The following is a 22,240-nucleotide window of genomic DNA, read 5'->3' as shown; positions in this document are numbered from 1 at the left end:
TTCACCATCTCATTGTGATGAATCATCAATTCCTAATTTTAATAATGGTAATTCAATTTAGACTTACAAATTACCAAACCCAGTCTCAGGCTTGGATAACACTGGGGGCCCCTTTGTTCTCAACAGAGTTGGGTAAAGCTGCGTTTAGTTTTTTTGCTCCCTTTACGTGGAACAACTTACAGAGCTCTCTGAAATTAGATATTCTGGTCCGCCTTGGCCAGTTCAGAGTGATGATCAGAGACCTCTATGTAATTAAATGTATGTTTTGTATATGTTTGTTGTATTTATGCAGGGCTCATCTGTAAAAGAGACCCTTGTCTCAGTATGACTTCTGTCAAAATAAAGGTAAAAAAAATAAAATGACTGATCTGTAGTGACATGTCTCCTCTGTCTCTGTGTGTGTGTGTGTGTGTGTGTAAAAGTTGTACTTAATGTGGGCAAGGCTAAATAACAGTAACAGTCAATTTTGGACACACCTACTCATTCCAGGGGTTTTCTTTATTTTAACTATTTTCTACATTGTAGAATAATAGTGAAGGCATCAACACCATGAAATAACACATGGAATCATGTTGTAGCTCAAAAAGTGTTAAACAAATCAAAATATATTTGAGATTCTTCAAAGTACCCACCATTTGCCTTGATGACAGTTCTGCACACTCTTGGCATTCTCTTAACCAGCTTCATGAGTTAGTCACCTGGAATGCATTTCAATAAACTGGTGTGCCTTGTTGAAAGTTAATTTGTGGAATTTCTTTCCTTCTTAATGCATTTGAGCCAATCACTTGTCTTGTGACAAGGTAAAGTAGGGGTGGTATACAGAAGATAGCCCGATTTGGTAAAAAACCAAGTCCATATTATGGCAAGAACAGCTCAAATAAGCAAAGAGAAACGACAGTCCATTACTTTAAGACATGAAATGTTCCGTATTGACGAGAGGTCGACCGATTATGATTTTTCAACGCCGGTACCGATTATTGGAGGACCACCAAAAAGCCGGTGCCGATTAATCTGCCGATTTTAATTATTTATTTGTAATAATTACAACAATACTTCAATGAACACTTATTTTAACACATAAATAAAATCAATTTAGCCTCAAATAAATAATGAAACATGTTCAATTTGGTTTAATTAATGCAAAAACAAATTGTTGGACAAGAAAGTAAAAGTGCAATATGTGCCATGTAAGAAAGCTAACGTTTAAGTGCATTGCTCAGAACATGGGAACATATGAAAGCTGGTGGTTCCTTTTAACATGAGTCTTCAATATTCCCAGGTAAGAAGTTTTAGGTTGTAGTTATTATAGGAATTATAGGACTATTTCTCTCTATACGATTTGTATTTCATATACCTTTGACAATTGGATGTTCTTATAGGCACTTTAGTATTGCCAGTGTAACAGTATAGCTTCCGTCCCTCTCCTCGCTCCTACCTGGGCTCGAACCAGGAACACATCGACAACAGCCACCCTCGAAGCAGCGTTACCCATGTAGAGCAAGGGAAACAACTACTCCAAATCTCAGAGAAAGTGACGTTTGAACCGCTATTAGCGCGCACCCGCTAACTAGCTAGCCATTTCACATCGGTTAATCTTGGGAGTTGATAGGCTTGAAGTCATAAACAGTGCAATGCATTGCGAAGAGCTGCTGGCAAAATGTACGAAAGTGCTGTGTCACTGGGTAGCGCTCAGCTGCGATTCCCTTTATAGTCTGTTATAGTTTGCAAGTCATGCCACATCCGACAAGCGTCGGAGACGGTGTAGTACGATTCCATATTAGTCCTGTATTGACACTTTGCCTGTTTGATGGTTTGTTGGATGGCATAGCGGGATTTCTTGTTAGCTTCCAGGTTAGAGTCCCGCTCCTTGAAAGCGGCTGCTCTACCCTTTAGCTCAGCGCGAATGTTGCCTGTAATCCATGGCTTCTGGTTGGGGTATGTACGGTCACTGTTGGAACGACGTCCTCAATGCACTTATTGATAAAGCCTGTAACTGCTATGGTGTACTGCTCAATGCCATCGGAGGAATCCCGGAACATATTCCAGTCTGTGCTAGCAAAGCAGTCCTGTAGTTTAGCATCTGCTTCATCTGACCACTTTTTTTTGTAGACTGAGTCACTGGTGCTTCCAGCTTTCATTTCCGCTTGTAAGCAGGAATCAGGAGGATACAATTATGGTCAGATTTGCCAAATGGAGGGCAAGGGAGAGCTTTGTACACGTCTCTGTGTGTGGAGTAAAGGTAGTCTTGAATTGTTTTATCTGGTTGCACATTTAACATGCTGATAGAAATAAGGTAAAACTGGTGCAGCTGTTTCCCTGCGTTAAAGTCCTAGGCCACTATGAGCGGCGCCTCTGGATGAGCGTTTTCCAGGTTGCTTATGGCGATATACAGCTCATTGAGCGCGGTTTTAGTGCCAGCATCGGTCTGTGGTGGTATGTAGACAGCTACGGAAAATACAGATATAAACTCTAGCTAGATAGTGTGGTCTACAGCAAATCGTGAGATACTCTACCTCATGCGAGAAAAACCTTGAGACTTCCTTTGATATCGTGCACCAGCTGTTGTTCACATATATGCATAGGCCCTCGCCCAGTGTCTTACCAGAGGCTGCTGTTCTGTCCTGCCGATGGAGAGTATAATCCGCCAGCTGTATGTTCTTAATGTCATGAAACATAAGATATTACAGTTAATGTTCCGTTGGTAGGATATACGCGCTTTCAGCTCGTCCCATTTATTTTCCTGCGATTGAACATTAGCTAGCAGGACGGAAAGCAAGGGCAGATTAGCCACTCGTTGCCTGATCCTCACAAGGCACCCGGATCTTTTTCCACAAAAGCTCTGTTTCCTTCTCCAGCGAATCACGGGGATCTGGGCCTGTTCGGGTGTCTGTAGTAGTATATCCCTCCTGTCCGACTCATTGAAGAACTCTTCGTCCAGTTTGAGTTGAGCAATCGCAGTTCTGATGTCCAGAAGCTCTTTTCTGTCATAAGAGACTGTAGCAGCAACATTATTTACAAAAAAAGTTATGAACGCGAAAAAATAAAAAATAATTAGCATGGTTGGTTGAGAGCTGATAAGACGGCAGCCCTCCCCTCCGGCGTCATCGTGATCATCAAGGAATGTGGAGTGATTTATACTTTTGATACAAGTATATTTCAGCAGTTACATTTACTTTTGACACTTAAGTATATTTAAAACCTAATACTTTTACTCAAGTAGTATTTTACTGGGTCAGTTTCATTTTTACTTGAGTCAATTTCTATTAAGGTATCTTTACTTTTACTCAAGTATAACAATTTAGTACTTTTTCCACCACCGCTCATGCGTTAATAACCGCACCAAAGACGGTAATAAGATAAAGATGACGCTTCTTAAAACCTAATTCACACCATAGCCTGCTGAAAAATGTGGCTTGGATTGATGTTTCAGCATTGTCTCAATGAAGAGTTCGTTATTCAACTAGCCATGTGCGACATGCACGCACAGTTACAAGCCTGCTAGAGTTAGTGGCAGTCGGACAAGCAATATCCAACGTCCTAGTATGGATGAAGCCTGAGCTGGAATGCAAAGCTAACTGAAGCTGGCTAACAGAAGCTGGCAAGCTTAATAAAAGCCTGAGTAGCTCTAGCTTGCTTCATAGTATACCACTCTGGTGACAGACAGTGAGACACACACTAACATACAAACTAACCACCATTCCCTTGTATCTCTCTCTGTTAGTCTAATGGCTGGGATGCCAAGGAAATGTTCAACTAGGAGACATACCGAGTCAACTCCACCTATGGCTTCCTCTACATGTACACACCTCTCCTCAGCTCCTCATTGTCTTTTTAGAAGGTTCAGAAATGCATTATTTGCCTCAACAAGCACCCCATTTCCAACCAGAATACCTGTATACCTTACTGATAAGATAATGTTAATGTTCTCTCCTTCCCATCTATCCAACTCTTCCCCCTCAGAGTTTCTCTGGAGAGGCCTGCCTCGGATGAATGAGACCGAGGGCAGCAACCCAACACCACCACCTCGTCTCACTGAAGAACAATGAAGACAAGACTGAGGAGTACAAGTACAGTACCAATGTCTAAGAGAGACAGGCAACATGAAGGAGTAGTGCTGAGGGCAGGTGGGTCACGAGAGGAATCACAGACATGCACTAACACATGATCACACACAAACATGTAACAGAGTTAAAAATATGGTATAGAGCCATCCATGTGGTACCTTGTAGGTGGCTCAAACCATTAGTACGTTGTTAAGGAGGACCGTCACGTGTGTTTGTGAGCAGAGGATCACTGGTTCAAACCCAGTGTGGGACAGGGACAAAGACAGTTGAAGTCAGAAGTTTACATACACTTAGGTTGGAGTCATTAAAACTTGTTTTTCAACCACTCCACAAATTTCTTGTTAACCTGTTGTAGGATAGGGGGCAGTATTTTCACGGCCGGATAAAAAACGTACCCGATTTAATCTGGTTATTACTCATGCCCAGAAACTAAAATATGCATATATGCAATTGTTTGATTTGGATAGAAAACACCCTAAAGTTTCTAAAACTGTTTGAATGGTGTCTGTGGGTTTAATTACATCTACACGTTCCGCTAGCGGAACGTCTGCTCCAATATCCAATGATGGGCGGGGCGCGAAATACAAACTCCTCTAAAATCCGAAAACTTCCACTTTTCAAACATATGACTATTTTACAGCTATTTAAAGACAAGACTCTCCTTTATCTAAACACACTGTCCGATTTCAAAAAGGCTTTACAGCGAAAGCAAAACATTAGATTATGTCAGCAGAGTACCCAGCCAGAAATAATCAGACACCCATTTTTCAAGCTAGCATATCATGTCACATAAACCCAAACCACAGCTAAATGCAGCACTAACCTTTTATGATCTTCATCAGATGACACACCTAGGACATTATGTTATACAATACATGCATGTCTGTTCAATCAAGTTCATATTTATATCAAAAAACAGCTTTTTACATTAGCATGTGACGTTCAGAACTAGCATTCCCACCGAACACTTCCGGTGATTTTACTAAATTACTCACGATAAACGTTCACAAAAAGCATAACAATTATTTTAAGAATTATAGATACAGAACTCCTCTATGCACTCGATATGTCCGATTTTAAAATAGCTTTTCGGATGAAGCACATTTTGCAATAATCTAAGTACATAGCCCAGCCATCACGGGCTAGCTATTTAGACACCCAACCAGTTTAGCCTTCACCAAAATCACATTTCGTATAAGAAGAATGTTCTTACCTTTCCTGTTCTTCGTCAGAATGCAGTCCCAGGACTTCTACTTCAATAACAAATGTAGGTTTGGTCCCAAATAATCCATCGTTATGTTCCATCAACGACGTTTTGTTCTTGCGTTCTAGACACTATCCCAACGCTAAATCTCGGCCACGAGCATGGCGCAGAATGTGACAAAAAAATTCTAAATATTCCATTACCGTACTTCGAAGCATGTCAACCGCTGTTTAAAACCAATTTTTATGCAATTTATCTCGTAGAAAAGCGATAATATTCCGACCGGGAATCTGCCTGTCTGTATACTGAGGGAAAAACCGAAAGCAGGGGGCGGGGCGGGTCGCGAGCGTAAGGCTTAGTCCACTGAGTGACCACTTAGCTTTTGCTCTCCTTTGTTTCAGCCAGGGCTTTGAATTACGTCATTCCTGTTTTTCCCGGGCTCTGAGACTCCATTGGAGACGTGGGAAGTGTCACGTAACAGCAGAGATCCTTAGTTTTTGGAAGAGATGTCAAAGAAAGCAAATAAATGGTCATACAGGGTACTTCCTGAACAGAACCATCTCAGGTTTTTGCCTGCCATAGGAGTTCTGTTATACTCACAGACACCATTCAAACAGTTTTAGAAACTTTGGAGTGTTTTCTCTCCAAAGCTAATAATTATATGCATATTCTAGTTTCTGGGCAGGACTAATAATCAGATTAAATCGGGTACGTTTTTTATCCAGCCGTGAAAATACTGCCCCCTAGCCATAAGAGGATAACAGAACTCATATGGCAGGCCAAAACCTGAGAAGATTCTAAACAGGAAGTGCCCTCTCTGACCATTTCTTGGCCTCTATAGCCTCTTTATCGAAAACAGAGGATCTCTGCTGTAACGTGACATTTTCTAAGAGTCCCATAGGCTCTCAGAAGGCGCCAGAACGTTGAATGATGACTCTGCAGTCCCTGGCTGAAAAACAGTAGCGCATTTGGATAGTGGTCGATCTGAGAACAATGAAACGGGCGTGCGTGCACGTGAAGAATCCATTTTACATTTTCAGCCTTTGAACGAAAACAACGTTGCCCGGTCGGAATATTATTGCTATTTTACGAGAAAAATCACATAAAAATTGATTTTAAACAGCGTTTGACATGCTTCGAAGTACGGTAATGGAATATTTTTACATTTTTTGTCACGATACGCGCCGTCGCGTCACCCTTCAGATAGTGTCTTGAACGCAAGAACAAGCGCAGCTATTTGGACATAACTATGGATTATTTGGAACCAAACCAACATTTGTTGTTGAAGTAGAAGTCCTGGGAGTGCATTCTAACGAAGAACAGCAAAGGTAATCCAATTTTTCTTATAGTAAACCTGAGTTTGGTGAGTGCCAAACTTGGTGGGTGTCAAAATAGCTAGCCATGATGGCCGGGCTATCTACTCAGAATATTGCAAAATGTGCTTTCACCGAAAAGCTATTTTAAATTCGGACATAGCGATTGCATAAAGGAGTTCTGTATCTATAATTCTTAAAATAATTGTTATGTTTTTTGTGAACGTTTATCGTGAGTAATTTAGAAAATTCACCGGAAGTTTTTGGTGGGTATGCTAGTTCTGAACATCACATGCTAATGTAAAAAGCTGGTTTTTGATATAAATATGAACTTGATTGAACAAAACATGCATGTATTGTATAACATAATGTCCTAGGAGTGTCATCTGATGAAGATCATCAAAGGTTAGTGCTGCATTTAGTTGTGGTTTTGGTTTTTGTGACATTATATGCTAGCTTGAAAAATGGGTGTCTGATTATTTCTGACTGGGTACTCTCCTGAATAATCTAACGTTTTGCTTTCGTTGTAAAGCCTTTTTGAAATCGGACAATGTGGTTAGATAAAGGAGAGTCTTGTCTTTAAAATGGTGTAAAATAGTCATATGTTTGAAAAATTGAAGTTTTTCGATTTTTGAAGAGTTTGTAATTCGCGCCACGCCCTATTATTGGATATTGGAGCGGTGTTCCGCAAGCGGAACATCTAGATGTAAGAGGTTTTAACAAACTATAGTTTTGGCAAGTCGGTTAGGACATATACTTTGTGCATGACTTATAAATTCACTGTATCACAATTCCAGTGGGTCAGAAGTTTACATACACTAAGTTGACTGTGCCTTTAAACAGCTTGAAAAAATCCAGCAAATTATTTCATGGCTTTAGAAGCTTCTGATAAACTAATTGACATCATTTGAGTCAATTGGAGGTGTACCTGTGGATGTATTTCAAGGCCTACCTTCAAACTCAGGGCCTCTTTGCTTAACATCATGGGAAAATCAAAAGAAATCAGCCAAGACCTCAGAAAAAATGGTAGACCTCCACAAGTCTGGTTCATCCTTGGGAGCAATTTCCAAACGCCTGAAGGTACCACGTTCATCTGTACAAACAATAGTACGCAAGTATAAACACCATGGGAACATGCAGTCGTCATACTGCTCAGGAAGGAGATGCGTTCTGTCTCCTAGAGATGAACATACTTTGTTGCGAAAAGTGCAAATCAATCCCAGAACAGCAAAGGACTTTGTGAAGATGCTGAAGGAAACATGTACCAAAGTATCTATATCCGCAAAAAAACGGGTCCTATCTCGACATAACCTGAATGGCCGCTCAGCAAGGAAGAAGCCACTGGTCCAAAACCACCATAAAAAAGCCAGACTACGGTTTGCAATTGCACATGGGGACAAGATCGTACTTATTGGAGAAATGTCCTCTGGTCTGATGAAACAAAAATAAAACTGTTTGGCCAGAATGACCATTGTTATGTTAGGAGGAAAAAGGGTGAGGATTGCAAGCCGAAGAACACCATCCCAACGGTGAAGCACGGGGGTGGCAGCATCATGTTGTGGGGATGCTTTGCTGCACTTTACAAAATAGATGGCATCATGAGAAAGGAAAATGATGTGGATATATTGAAGCAACATCTAAAGACGTCAGTCAGAAAGTTAAAGCTTGGTCGCAAATGGGTCTTCCACATGGACAATGACTCCAAGCATACTTCCAAAGTTGTGGAAAAATGGCTTAAGGACAACAAAGTCAAGGTATTGGAGTGGCCATCACAAAGCCCTGACCTCAAACTTATGGAAAAATTGTGGGTAGAACTGAAAAAGCATGTGCGAGCAAGGAGGCCTACAAAACTGACTCAGTTACACCAGCTCTGTCAGGAGGAATGGGCCAAAATTCACCCAACTTATTGTGGGAAGCTTGTGGAAGGCTACCCGTAATGTTTGACCCAAATTAAACAATTTAAAGGCAATGCTACCAAATACTAATTGAGTGTATGTAAACTTCTGACCCACTGGGAATGTGATGAAAGAAATGTAATCTGAAATAAATAATTCCCTCTACTATTATTCTGACATTTCACATTCTTAAAATAAAGTGATGATCCTAACTGACCTAAGACAGGGCATTTTTACTAGGATTAAATGTCAGGAATTGTGAAAAACTGAGTTTAATGCATTTGGCTAAGGTGTATGTAAACTTCAGACTTCAACTGTATACTGTTTTTGCATTAGAACTACACATCCGATTCAAATCATCATTTGAAATCGGCTGTGTAGTGCTAGGGCAAAAACTTAAATGCACCCGTTTGGATCCCCACGACCAGGATTAAGAAATGATGTTCCATCTAGACTAATCACATTCCCCAACTCACTTCTCCCTGGCTACTGTATGTAGACATGATCCAACTCTGTGATCACATTGACTATAAGTCAGTTAATGTTTGTGTATCTGTTTTCTTTTCAGACCACAAGCATGCCTGTTAAAAACTTTCAGTGTTGTAATTCTGACACTATTGATGTTTTTCAGGTGATGGCGGTTTATCATAGAGATGGGCAACTCTGGTCCTCGGAATGCAATTAGTTTAATCAGGTGTGTTAGCTGGGGCAGGGGAAGTGTGACACCAATCAGGCCCCAGATGGCTGAAGTAACATGATGAGAATGACCAGATCGAGATGGAATCAATACTCCAGAATTATGTGATACGGGGCTCTTCTGGAGAGTTACCATCTTGTAGGTTCTCTCCAACCCTAATCTATACTGAACTAAAATAAACACAACATGCAACAATTTCAAAGATTTTACTGAGTTACAGTGACATGTCTGGTGAGTATGCAGGCCATGAAAGAACTGGTTGGATATACTGCCAAAGTCTCGAATACGACGTTGGAGGCGGCTTATGGTAAAGAAATTAATGTTCAGTTATCTGGCAACAGCTCCGTTGGACATTCAGCATGCCAATTGCACACTCCCTTAAAACAGCTGTGGCTTTGTGTTGTGTGACAAAACTGCACATTTTAGAGTGGCCTTTTGTCCCCAACACAAGGTGCACATTTGTAATGATCATGCTGTTTAATCAGCTTCTTGATATGCCACACCTGTCAGGTTGATGGATTATCTTGGTAAAGGAGCAATGTTCACTAACAGGGATGTAAACAAATTTGTGCCCAAAATTTCAGTGAAGTACGATTTGAGCGTATGGAAAATTTCTGGGAACTTATATTTCAGCTCATGAAACATGGGACCAGCACTTTACATGTTGCGTTTATATTTTTGTTAAGTATAGTTCACCTGATTCTAATAACCATCTGGTTGATAAGCTACAGGAGGGTACTCTCCAGTAGATCTGAACCGCCACCTTGTCCCCCCAACCTTGTCACCTCGCCAAATCAAATTAAAGTTTTACTTGTCACATACACATGTTTTAGCAGATGTTATTGTGGGTGTAGCAAAATGCTTGTACTTCTAGCTCCGACAATGCAGTAATATCTAAAGAGTAATATCTAACAAGTTCACAACATGTACCCAATACACACAAATCTAAGTAAGGAAAGGAATTAAGAATATATACATACACTACCATTCAACAGTTGGGGTCACTTAGAAATGTCCTTGTGTTAAAGCAAATTTTTTGTCCATTAAAATAACATCAAATTGCTAAAAAATACAGTGTAGACATTGTTAAATGTTGTAAATGACTATTGTAGCTGGAAACGGCTGAATTTTAATGGAATATCTACATAGTCGTACAGAGGCCCATTATCAGCAACCATCACTCCTGAGTTCCAATGGCACGTTGTGTTAGCGAATCCAAGTTTATCATTTTAAAAGGCTAATTGATCATTAGAAAACCCTTTTGCAATTGTTAGCACAGCTGAAAACTGTTGTTCTGATTAAAGAAGCAAAACAACTGGCTTCTTTAGACTAGTTGAGTATCTGGAGCATCAGCATTTGTGGGTTTGATTACAGGCTCAAAATGGCCAGAAACAAATAACTTTCTTCTGAAACTCAGTCTATTCTTGTTCTGAGAAATGAAGGCTATTCCATGTGAGAAATTGCCAAGAAACTCAAGATCTCGTACACCACTGTGTACTACTCCCTTCACAGAACAGCACAAACTGGCTCTAACCAGAATAGAAAGTGGAGTGGGAGGTTCCGGTGCACAATATTTGTATGACCATAACAAGGTTTCAACAACTGAGACAAACTGAACAAGTTCCACAGACATGTAGAACGACGGACCCTCCACCTCCAAATCGATCCCGCTCCAGAGCACAGGCCTTGGTGTAACGCTCATTTCTCCGACGATAAACCATCACCTCTGGTGAGACAAAACCGCGACTCGTCAGTGAAGAGCACTTTTTGCCAGTCCTGTCTGGTCCAGCGACGGTGGGTGTGTGCCCATAGGCAACGTTGTTGCCGGTGATGTCTGGTGAGAACCTGCCTTACAACAGGCCTACTAGCCCTCAGTCCAGCCTCTCTCAGCCTATTGCGGACAGTCTGAGCACTGATGGAGGGATTGTGCGTTCCTGGTATAACTGGGGCAGTTGTTTCCATCCTGTACCTGTCCCGAACGGTGTGATGTTTGGATGTACCGATCCTGTGCAGGTGTTGTTACACGTGGTCTGCCACTGCGAGGACAATCAGCTGTCCAGCCTGTCTCCCTGTAGCGCTGTCTTAGGCGTCTCACAGTACAGACATTGCAATTTATTGCCCTGGCCACATCTGCAGTTGTTTTCCTTTTATAGTCCGTGATTGTCTATAGACCCTGACACATACGTCTCGTGTCCAATCCATTGAATTGCGACTTCACCTTGTCTCTATACCGATGTTTTGCCTGTTTGATTGCATTGCGGAGTGAATAACTGTTTGTATTCTGCCATATATTCTCAGTCACCTTGCCATGGTTAAATGCGGTGGTTTGCATTTTCAGTTTTGCGCGAATGCTGCCATCTGTCCACGGTTTCTGGTTAGGGTAGGTTTTAATAGTCAGAGGGTACCACATCTCCTATACACTTCCTGATAAACTCAGTCACTGTTTCAGTGTATTCATTTAAATATTTTTTCAAGCTACCTAGAACATATCCCAGTCCACGTGATCAAAACAATTCTGAAGCGTTAAATTCCGATTGGTCGGATTCAGCGTTGAATAGTACGAAGCACGGGTACTTCCTGTTTGAGTTTCTGCCAATAGGAAGGGAGACGCAAAATGGAGTCGTGGTCAGATTTGCCGAAAGGAGGGCAGAGGCAATGGCAAAAATGAACAGAAGCCTAGCTCCCAATACTGAGCTCTCTCTCCAATTGAACTTGTGTGTGTTTTAGTAATTTTGATTAGCAGATGGTGCCGTGTGACTTCTGTTAAGGACGCTCTCATAAAAAAAGTGTTAAATCACGTTTAACTACGTCAACATTTGTAATTGGCTGATACAGACTTTGTTACGTCCAGCTGGTGTTGTTAGCATAGGGCTAAGTATGTCAGGTTATGTGATGGGAAAAGCTAACAAATAGCGTTCTATCACATGGAACTACATAGTTGGTCAGTGACAAAAACTCTAAAATGTAATCCATTTTAAAATCAGGCTGAACACTTTCTGAAGGCACTGTATGCCATTGCCCCAACTGTAGACCAGGCCTTGATAGAGCTACAACCTGACTTTGTTGTCTTACAAAAACTTGTACTTAATGTGGAGAAGACTAAATATATGTTGTTCTCTAATTCTCAACAATAGATCTGATGAACTACACATTTATTCATTGGGTTTCTGCATATAAATACCTAGGCATTTGGATTGAGAAGGATATAACAAAAATATATATACTGATGAATAAAGAAATCAAACATTTACTACAAAATGTAAATAGGATAATTTTGGTCATAAAGTCAGTCACGTCCAAAACATTTGTGCCGAAGTATGTCACAACGTAAATGAAGGTTGAGTTTATTTCAATGGGAAAATGTTTTTTTTTTTATTAAGTAGAACGCGCTCTTTATGACAGAATGTTAAATTTAGGTGAAATCAAACATTTTTTTGACCAAGTTACTCTTCTCAAAAGGCACCGAATTGGTGAAACAACCCTTGATGCATTTTGGACATTGTTTTTTAAAGACATGCTCTAGAACTTTGGCGACTACTAAATATTTTTTAAACCTCCCGCTTTGGGCTGGACTTGTCAAAGTGTAGTTCATACATGCATAATCTATGAGCAGATTTACTGTTTTACCTCAATTAGCCAAGAAATCCCTTTTCTCTGAAAGCTGTGCTCCACCATTGTCCCTACATTTTCCCCCACGTAGCATTTTCCCACTAGCAATTTAAGTTCTACCAACGAGCTTCAGCCCCTTGCCATTTGAGTGACATCTAGCAAGAGGCACATCATGCACACATAGCAGAGTAAAAGAGAGCAATGACGTGGTGCACATATGTCACATAGTATGCAATTTACGGGGACCACTTTTGGCTCGTGAGCACTACATTCAGAGCTACTTGCTAATAAGTAAACAAAAGTACCGGAGAATCTCTTTAAACATTTTCTTCTCTAGAACAGCTGGACCAATCGGCACCAAATTTAGTAAGGAGCATCTCAAACATAAAAGGCTGTAACGTAACAAAATGTGGAAAATGTCAAGGGGTCTGAATCCTTTCTGAATGCACTGTACCTTTATTTAAACAGGGAGTCACCATTGAGACCAGGGTCTATTTCACAAGGGAGCCCTGCATATACAATTCATAATACAAAATAAATTAAAAAATCAGATACAAAAATGACAGAACACAAATATTCAAGAAATACAGTGCGAAGGTCCCCAATCAATATTTGAAATTGTCCAAGCAGCACAAAAACATCCAATTGTAATGTATTTGTAGTTGGTTCCAGCAATGAGGTGCATTAAAACTAAGAGCGGATTTATCTAGTTGAAGAGCTTGAATGTTTTAATTCCTGTCCAATAGTGCCACCATGTGGCCAAACACGACTTTACAAGTTTGCTGGACTGACATCCATCTGAGTCAAACAGTTCGAGATATACAGTGAGCACCATAATTCATTGGACAGTGACCACTTGTTATTTTGGTTCTGTACTTTAGCACGTTGAGTTTGAAAGGATACAATGGCGGTGAAGTGCAGACTGTCAGCTTTAATTTGAGGGTATTTTCATACATATCGGATGAACCGTTTAGAAATGACAGCACCTTTGTGTGTCGATTCAAATGAAGCTGGCAGTCATAAGGCTCAGAAAAGAAAATCAATCAATCAGGAACATTGCAAAAACCATGGGCATGCCTAGGTCAAAAATTTGGTTCATCATTAACAAGAAAAAAAACTACCGGTGAACTCAATTATGTCAAAAGATCCGGTAGACATACTACCTCAATCAGCCTGACTAACCGGTGTCTGTATGTAGCCTCGCTACTTTTATAGCCTTGCTACTGTATATAGCCTGTCTTTTTACTGTCGTTTTATTTCTTTACCTACCCATTGTTCTAATACCTTATTTGCACTATTGGTTAGAGCCGGTAAGTAAGCTATTCACTGTAAGGTCTACACCTGTTGTATTCAGTGCACGTGACAAATAAACGTTGATTTGATATTGCTTGAGAGGGTGTAGCCCTGGCCCCTTTACCGTCTTGCAAAGTCTTAACCTTGTAGGTCTTACCATCTCACAGGAATTTGCATTTGAATTTGCCCTTACGGAAGAAGAATTAATGCCAATAAAGAGAATAGGGTTTCTCGCAGCTTCGCTGCTTGAACCCCTAATAGAAAAGGCTGTTGGGAAAGAGGATAGATAAGAGATTGGATATAAATACAGGAATAGATACCTGTAGGGTGTAGGGACACAATGCAGACACCAGGATGTGCTGTTCTCCCCCAGTAGGCTGTCCCTATTGGCTGTCTCATATGCCACTCCCAACCGGTATGCAGGACTTCTGGTCACATTGGTCTCCCAGTAGTGATGCCCCCTCATGGGTAACAACTCACCCAGGACAGATGGACATCTAGGGGTAAAACACACACACCACACTTAGCATCTCATTTATCCAGAGACCTGGCAAAATGTGAGCCAAGTAAAAGCATAAAATTTGCATCAAACATTATATTACAGAGCAGCACACACATCACAGACAGAAGATACCTGATCAAGACAAAACTCACTCGTTAACCACATCCCCTCTCTCTGTGTATGTGTCCTGGGGGTAGTACAGGGTGGTCTGGTCCTCAGACAGTTTCAGGACAGGGTGAGCCGAAGCCTTCAACAGGTGGAACCTAGTTCCTGGATACAGTGTACAGAGGTCAGTGTGTGTGGCTGTGTGTGTGCATGTTTGTGTATGTGCGCGCGGTTCTCATCCTCACCCCTGGTAGATATGAGAGCAGCCTCGCTCTGTTCGCTGGCTCCAGCCTTGTTGACAGCTTTGATGTAGAACAGGTAGTTTTCATTGGGATGCAGTAGTACCCTCTGTTGTCTGCCCTGGATACCTGAGATAGACCTACACACATCCATGCACCCACAACACACACACGAGGGATAATCATTGCTTGACATCTTTGAATGACGACATGATAGCAGTTTGTAAATGGAAGAGACGGTTACGTATGCAACTACGTTAATGTGAGCTATATGGATCACTCCAATATATTGGTATCACTGCGCGGCGGAAGGATACATCCGAGGTGAGGATTTACAGATTTACTCCCGTGTACACCTGTGTCACGGCTGGGGTCCGCCCCAATATACAGACCCATGGCCGCGACACGTTCTCTACATCATTTTTGAGGCGCCTCTAGCACCATAGAGGCTTGGAGTGATCCATATAGCAAAAATAACCGTGGTTACATAACTAACCTTCGTTATGTATCACTATATTGGATCACTCTAATATATATTGGTATACCCGTACCAGATTAGTCGGTGCTAGAGGGACCTGGCCAGCCAGCGGCGAAGCCCCAGCGCGGGACCGAGGAACCAACTGCAGAGGGAGGTGCCACATTTACCCAATAGTACCTAGCAAAGTTGCAAGAGGAAGCCCAGTTGGCCGCAGGACAGATAATAGCGAGGGGCACTCCTCTCAGAGCCCAAGACGCAGCCACACCTCGTGCTGAATGTGCCACCACAGGTCTCAGCACTGGCCTGCCAGCCAGCCAGGCGGTATGCTGTCGTAATCGTGTACACGATCCAGTGAGACAAAGAGCTGGTCTGTTGTTCTCACTGACCTCGTCCGCTCCACATTAGGCAGCCAGTGCCCTCACAGGGCACAGCATGCCGGAGGGAGGCCCAGACTCCCCCGCCACTGCCGGGGGGAGGTCATAAACAGACAGGATAAAAAGGGATGTCCACATGTCTGTCTGACAGAACCTTTGGGAAGAATGAAGGGTTGGGGCAGAGAGATACATTCCTCCCCCCAGGGTCCATCTAGTAGCACTCAGAACTCACCAAAAGAGCATGGAGCTCACCCACCCTCTTCATGGAAGTAATCGCTACCAAGAAAACCACCTTCATAGAGAGGTGTTTCAGGGAGGCAGACTTCAATGGTTCGAAAGGCGGCTTTGCCAAAGCTGCCAAGACCACACAAGATCCCAGCTCGCCATTGAGCGGGTCATAGCTGGACGCACGCAATGAACCCCCTTCATAAACCTGGAGACCAAGGGATGGCGCCCCACTGACCTGTGCATCCACCCCGCATGGCAGGCAAACATAGCGGCCAAATACCCTCATCCAAGCGAGACTGCAGGTATTGGAGGACATACTGCACCCCGCATGACTCAGGAACAATCTCAATACCAGTGCACCAAGAGCAGAACAATCGCCAGCGCAACTGGTATGCCACGGTTGTAACCAGCGCCCTTGCGCTCTGCATGGTGTTCATTACACCCTCCTGTAGTCTTAACATGGACCATTGGTGCCATTCAGTGGCCAAGCCCACAGACTGATGCGGTGCGGCCTCGGATGCCACAGAGTTCCCCCGACCTGAGACAGCAGGTCTGGTCTCAGGGGAAGTTGCCAAGGTGTCCCAGACAACAGGAGAAGGCTGAACCAGGGTCGTCTGGCCCAGTATGGGGCCACCAGAAGCAGATGATGCTCTGCTATCCTGGTCCTGTCCAGCACAGCCTGGATTCAGGGGAAAAGGGGGTAATGCCCAATCGTGAGCCTGAGTATCCAAGCCCAGAGGCCCTGGTGGCTCTGACATGGAGTACCACAGGGGGCAGTGCGCATTGTCCAGGAAGGCAAACAGGTTCACCTGCACCCTACCGAACTTGTCCCACAGGTGCTGCACCACCTGGGGATGTAGGCTCCAGTCCCAAGGTGGAATGCCCTCCTTCGAGAGCATATCCGCTGCCACATTTAGGATGCCAGGTACATGCGCTGCGCGTAGAGATGCTAGATGTCCCTGAGCCCAGAGAAGGAGGTCCTGTGCCATAATATGGAGGCACTGGGACCTCAGTCCACTCTGATAGTTGATGTAAGCCACCACTGTGGTGTTGTCCGTTCTCACCAGGACATGTCTTCCCTTCAGATGTGAAGGAAAGACTACAGGGCCAGCAGTACAGCTCGGAGCTGTAGTGTATTGATGTGCCTGCCACTCTAAGGGGGTAGCCAACAGCCGCTGGGCGACCTGGCCTTGGTCAGGTCCCAGGGGAATCAACAACAAGGCTGAAGTCAGCAAGCAGGTTAGGGCAGATACCAACCACCCCTGCCGAAAGTGGTCGAAGCAAAATAAGATCGCCTGAACCCTTCTGGTGGTAGGCATGCTCTCATGAGAACTGAGTCCAGTTCCATGACAATGAAGGCCACCCTCTGGGTGGGCATCAGATGATTATTCTTGTCATGTATAATAATGCAAAGCCCACCAATGTGGGTCAGGAGCATGCCTCTGACAGGACCTGGGTCCTGGTCGGGCACAAATCAATCAACCAATCGTTCAGGTAATTGAGGATCAACAATCCTCGGGAAGTGAGAGGTGTCAGGATAGCGTCCATGCACTTTGCAAAAGTGCGGGGTGCCAAGGAGAGGCCAAAGGGAAGAACCATGAATTCGTAAGCCCTCCCTTCGAAAGCGAATCAGAGGTACTGCCAATGACCTGGGTGAACAGGAACATGGAAGTACGCATCCATCAGGTCCAGCATCACAAACCACTGGTTCCTGGACACGGCCAGCAACACGTGGGCTGGGGACAACATGTGGAACCTCAGTACCTTCAAGTACCCATTGAGGTTGCGGAGATCCAGAATCGGTCGAAACCTTCCGTCTCTTTTTGGGACCACAAAATAAGTGGAGTAGAACCCACCTAGCGGTTCTCAATCCTGCGGATGATACCCTTGTCAGGAGTGTGGAAATCTATAGCCGCAGGGTTTTCTTCAGGGCGGCCACCGTGGTCCCTGAAAGACGGAGAACGGCACCAGAATTGGAGTCGTTACCTCTCGAGCACTGAGGACAACACCCATGGGGACTCCACACACACCTCCCACTTTGCACTTTGAGACCGGGAGAAGCGGCCGAGGCCGGGGAAGGGCGTGTCAGTGGACCTGCCGGGGCCCGCCTCTCCTCTGGCGCCCCCAAGCGCATGGGTCCCCCAGGCACGTCCCTATGGCGGTGATGGTTGACACCATCACAAAGGGAAGCTCAGCCAAGCCAACAAGGCCACGAAACTGTTTGGCCATAATGGCCATCGCTATGTTAGGAGGAAAAAGAGGGAGGCTTGCAAACTGAAGAACACCATCCCAACCGTGAAGCACGGGGCCGGAAGCATCATGTTGTGGGGGTGCTTTGCTGCAGGAGGGACTGGTGCACTTCACAAAATAGATGGCATCATGAGGAAAGAAAATGATGTGGATATATTGAAGCAACATCAAGACATCAGTCAGGAAGTTAAAGCTTGGTCGCAAATGGGTCTTCCACATGGACAATGACCCAAAGTATACTTCCAAAGTTATGGCAAAATGGCTTAAGGACAACAAAGTCAAGGTATTGGAGTGGCCATCACAAAGCCCTGACCTCAACCCTATGGAAAATTTGTGGGCAAAACTGAAAAGCGTGTGCGAGCAAGGAGGCCTCCAAACCTGACTCAGTTACACCAGCTCTGTCAGAAGGAATGGGCTAAAATTCACCCAACTTATTGTGGGAAGCTTGTGCAAGGCTACCCGAAACGTTTGACCCAAGTTAAACAATTTAAAGGCAATGCTACCAAATACTAATTGAGTGTATGTAAACTTCTGACCCACTAGGAATGTGATGAAAGAAATAAAAGCTGAAATCAAATCATTCTCTCTACTATTATTCTGACATTTCACATTCTTAAAATAAAGTGGTGATCCTAACTGACCTAAGACAGGGAATTTTTATTAGGGTTAAATGTCAGGAATTGTGAAAAAACTAAGTTAAAATGTATTTGGGTAAGGTGTATGTAAACTTCCGACTTCAACTGTATATGTGGCTCTCAAGTCCACATCAAAGACTCTGGGGGGGGGGTCCCGCCTTCAGTCATGGATCTCCTGCAAGGCCTCGCAGAACTCAGCAGAGATGGGGACAGATGGAGAGTCCTCACTGTCCACCAGTTGATGTCCAGTGCAGTTGCTACCCAAGTGAGTAGGCCGCTCATAGCTTCTTGAGCCGCTCGGGGCAATGAAGCCCCGCTGGCAGCTTCAGATGGCCCATCAGCCTGGTAGCTCTGCTCACATGGTGAACAGTTCCAGCATCGTCTCCCAGGAACAGCCTATCTTTGGCCAACAGGGAACAGCTGTCGTTGCCATCGAAGCTATCAACCTCCTGATGCAGGGCATGCGCCCTCCATTCAAGGTGGTCTCAGCGGTTCGTACAGGACTTGCAGCAGATGGGCCCTGCCTGCGGTGGCTCTGGCCACGCTTCCTTGGAGGGGTACTGGGCCCAGTAGAGGGATTAACAGCTCGCTGCCGCACCACTCCTGAGGGAGGGAGCTCGTCCCCAGCCTGAGCCCCAGCCTGGCCTACCCACTTGCGCATGGCCTCCAATCGTGCCAGGTGCAGGCGTTCTAAGAACACCACACAAAACAGGCATCCAGTATGGTTCAAACCCAGGCAGTGCATACACAAGGTATGCAGATCTCCAGGGGGATGCCACCATCACCCCTGTCACAAAGGGAAGCCATAAGCTCAGCCAAGCCAACTAGGCCATGGAGCAGGGGTCTGACGCCCTGGGAGAGCTATGTCGTGACCCGCTTGGAGGAATAGGAACCCGGTGAGGGATAAATTACCCAGTACCTCTCCAAACACAGGGGTAGACCCCTGTGGGAAAAACAGGCAGAAAAAAAAAAAAAAAAAAAACAGCAACCAGGTAATGGATAAGATTTATGTGTTTTTGTTTCACGCCAACTGCGATTTTACCTAGAAGGATTCATATCCAAGTAGAAAAGAAACAACAGAACCATATGATGGAGTAAACTCTGTTAAGGAACTATAAAGTTAATGTCTCAATGTAGTGGCAGCCCACCACCATACTCTTACATTCTGCAGGAGAAAGAACAAGAAAACCCTGTAGGGGAATTAGCAGAGAACCCGTTTAGGGTAATTAGCAGAGGACAGAATGTTAAAAGCAATTCACAACACACACAAAACAAGCCAGTCGGCAAGTTGTGTAAGGTAAATAGAGTTTGTGGCAGCAAGAGCCATCAATATATTAATGGATGCACACAGAGTCATAGTGTAACAGGCTGACTACACCGCTCACGTCGTGTGCGCGAGCGTTGCAAAATAAATGTAGACATACATGTTATTCAATTATTGCACGCACACTGCTCGCGGGCGCCAACGAGCGTCTGCTTTGCCAAGGGCTAAAATAGAAGTCAGTTCTATTTGTGACCAGATCGCACTGCAAGTCCTGCCATTCCCATCTCATTGGTTTGTAGAAGCAGGTACACACGTGCCATCTCCTCATTGGTTATACCCACGTGGGTGACTGAAAGATGAACGAGGTCAGTGGCAGTAATGCACCTAATTTATGAAAGTTGCCAATCACAATATAAAGTCAAAAGAAAAAGCTTGGAAGGAAGAGATGACTAGAAACGATTCGGTTGACCGTTTTGTGTGGATTAATTGTCGGAGATGAGCACATTGTGCATTTCAGGTAAAATAACAACTCAATGTTTATATACCAGGACAAATTAGCTAGCAACAGCAAGCTAGCTAAAAAGGACAAATTAGCTAGCAAGTGCAAGCTAGCTAGCTAAATTGCCATACATGTTTAATGATTTTCGACCTGTCTTCAAGTTAATGTAATTGGTTCAGAGTTGGTTTTGATATTTTAACCTGCGTGTCGTGATCAGGTTTGGTGTGGGGGGACAAAATACATTTATGCACGATGGCGCGGTTTAGGTTCCGTGTAACGCTAACGACACACAAGCACGACAAACCACGGGGGGAGGATACAGATCAACCGCGCGCAGTGAGTGGAGCACTCAAGAGGAGGGGCTGGCCATGTGGCCAGCTGCTACATGGTGCAAACAACCAGTGAGTATACTTCCATGCAAGATATTACACTTACCAAGGGAACTTCAGAAAGTTTGTACCTCAAGCCATACGGACGTCCGCCGAGAAAATGAAAGAGAACGTGTCACGGTCATGGGGTCTATATTTAGGGGCGGACCCCAGCCGTGATACAAGGTGTACACGGGAGTAAATCCTCACCTCGGATGTATCCCTCCTCTGCGGAGTGATACAAATATATTGGAGTGATCCCATATAGTGAAACATAACTGTCATTTAAAGAAGAGCTGTCGCAAAAAAAAACATGTTACTCACCCTAGCAGAGCTGGTTAGACTGTTTTCATTGTTATCAAGAAGGTTAGTAACTGTAACTCGAATGGCAAGAATTTACACCCAACAATTATTACTGAAACCTGTCATAACAACCAGGTGTAGGTCGTTCGTAAACGTATCAATTATTCTGCACACTGGGACTCTCAAACCAGAGTGTTCTATTATCGGATTAGGTTGCCAAAGTGAATTTACCCTTGGTAACTTGGAAACACCCACATCAAACCACGCCTCCAAGACACAAATCGCATTTTCAGTGGCATTTTTGTGTGTATGCTTGAATAGATGGAGGATATTAGAGTAGTACGTTGTGTGTGTGTCTGGGGGGGTTGCATGCCATGTGTATGTGCCTGTGTGAGACCCACCTAAGCCCTTCTCCCTCAAGGGCGTACTGTCTGCAGTACTCCAGGGTGTAACTCTGCGTGGGTGTTTGGTTGTCCACATTCCAACGCAACGTGGCCGAGTCCCACAGTATCGTACACCGCCCCGTATCAATCACTGGCACCGATGGGGCTGTCAACCAATTAATCAATAAATCACAAGAGAACCATGCATTGGTCCATATGACCACAGTATGACATCAGAAGACATTTCTGCTTTACCGACTGACTCACCAGTTCTGAAGGGTAGTCTCTCACTGGGCAGGGAGCAGCCGGTATAGTTGACAGCCATCACCCACACCTTATACACCTTGTCAGGCTCCAGCTCCTCTAGAACACAGTAACTCTCCTTCACTGTCACGCGGTACTCATCCGACACCGCTGGGCAGAGAACACACACAGAGCTGTTAGGCTGCGTTTAGACAGGCAAATTCTGATGTTTCTGGTCTTTTGACCAATCACATCAGATCTTTTCACATTACATCTTTTTCAGACCTGATTGGT

The 22,240-nt window shown here is 43.9% G+C and overlaps 1 protein-coding gene across 1 annotated transcript in view; it reads right to left on the bottom strand.

Annotated features, from left to right (window-relative positions):
- Positions 1–22,240, bottom strand: part of cmya5 (cardiomyopathy associated 5) — an 86,771-nt gene that overhangs the window by 21,027 nt on the left and 43,504 nt on the right. The window contains exons 9-13 of the mRNA XM_029722365.1: positions 21,971–22,117; positions 21,722–21,869; positions 14,928–15,061; positions 14,730–14,847; positions 14,396–14,572 (exon numbers count right to left, since the gene is read on the bottom strand). Coding sequence (XP_029578225.1) covers positions 14,396–14,572; positions 14,730–14,847; positions 14,928–15,061; positions 21,722–21,869; positions 21,971–22,117 — 724 coding nt within the window. The remainder of the gene's footprint in view (positions 1–14,395; positions 14,573–14,729; positions 14,848–14,927; positions 15,062–21,721; positions 21,870–21,970; positions 22,118–22,240) is intronic.

Source organism: Salmo trutta, chromosome 29 (assembly GCF_901001165.1).
Source record: "Salmo trutta chromosome 29, fSalTru1.1, whole genome shotgun sequence".
Lineage (NCBI taxonomy): Eukaryota > Metazoa > Chordata > Actinopteri > Salmoniformes > Salmonidae > Salmo > Salmo trutta.
The sequence above is the reverse complement of the archived record's forward strand: the minus strand, read 5'-3'. Positions and strand labels throughout refer to the sequence as shown.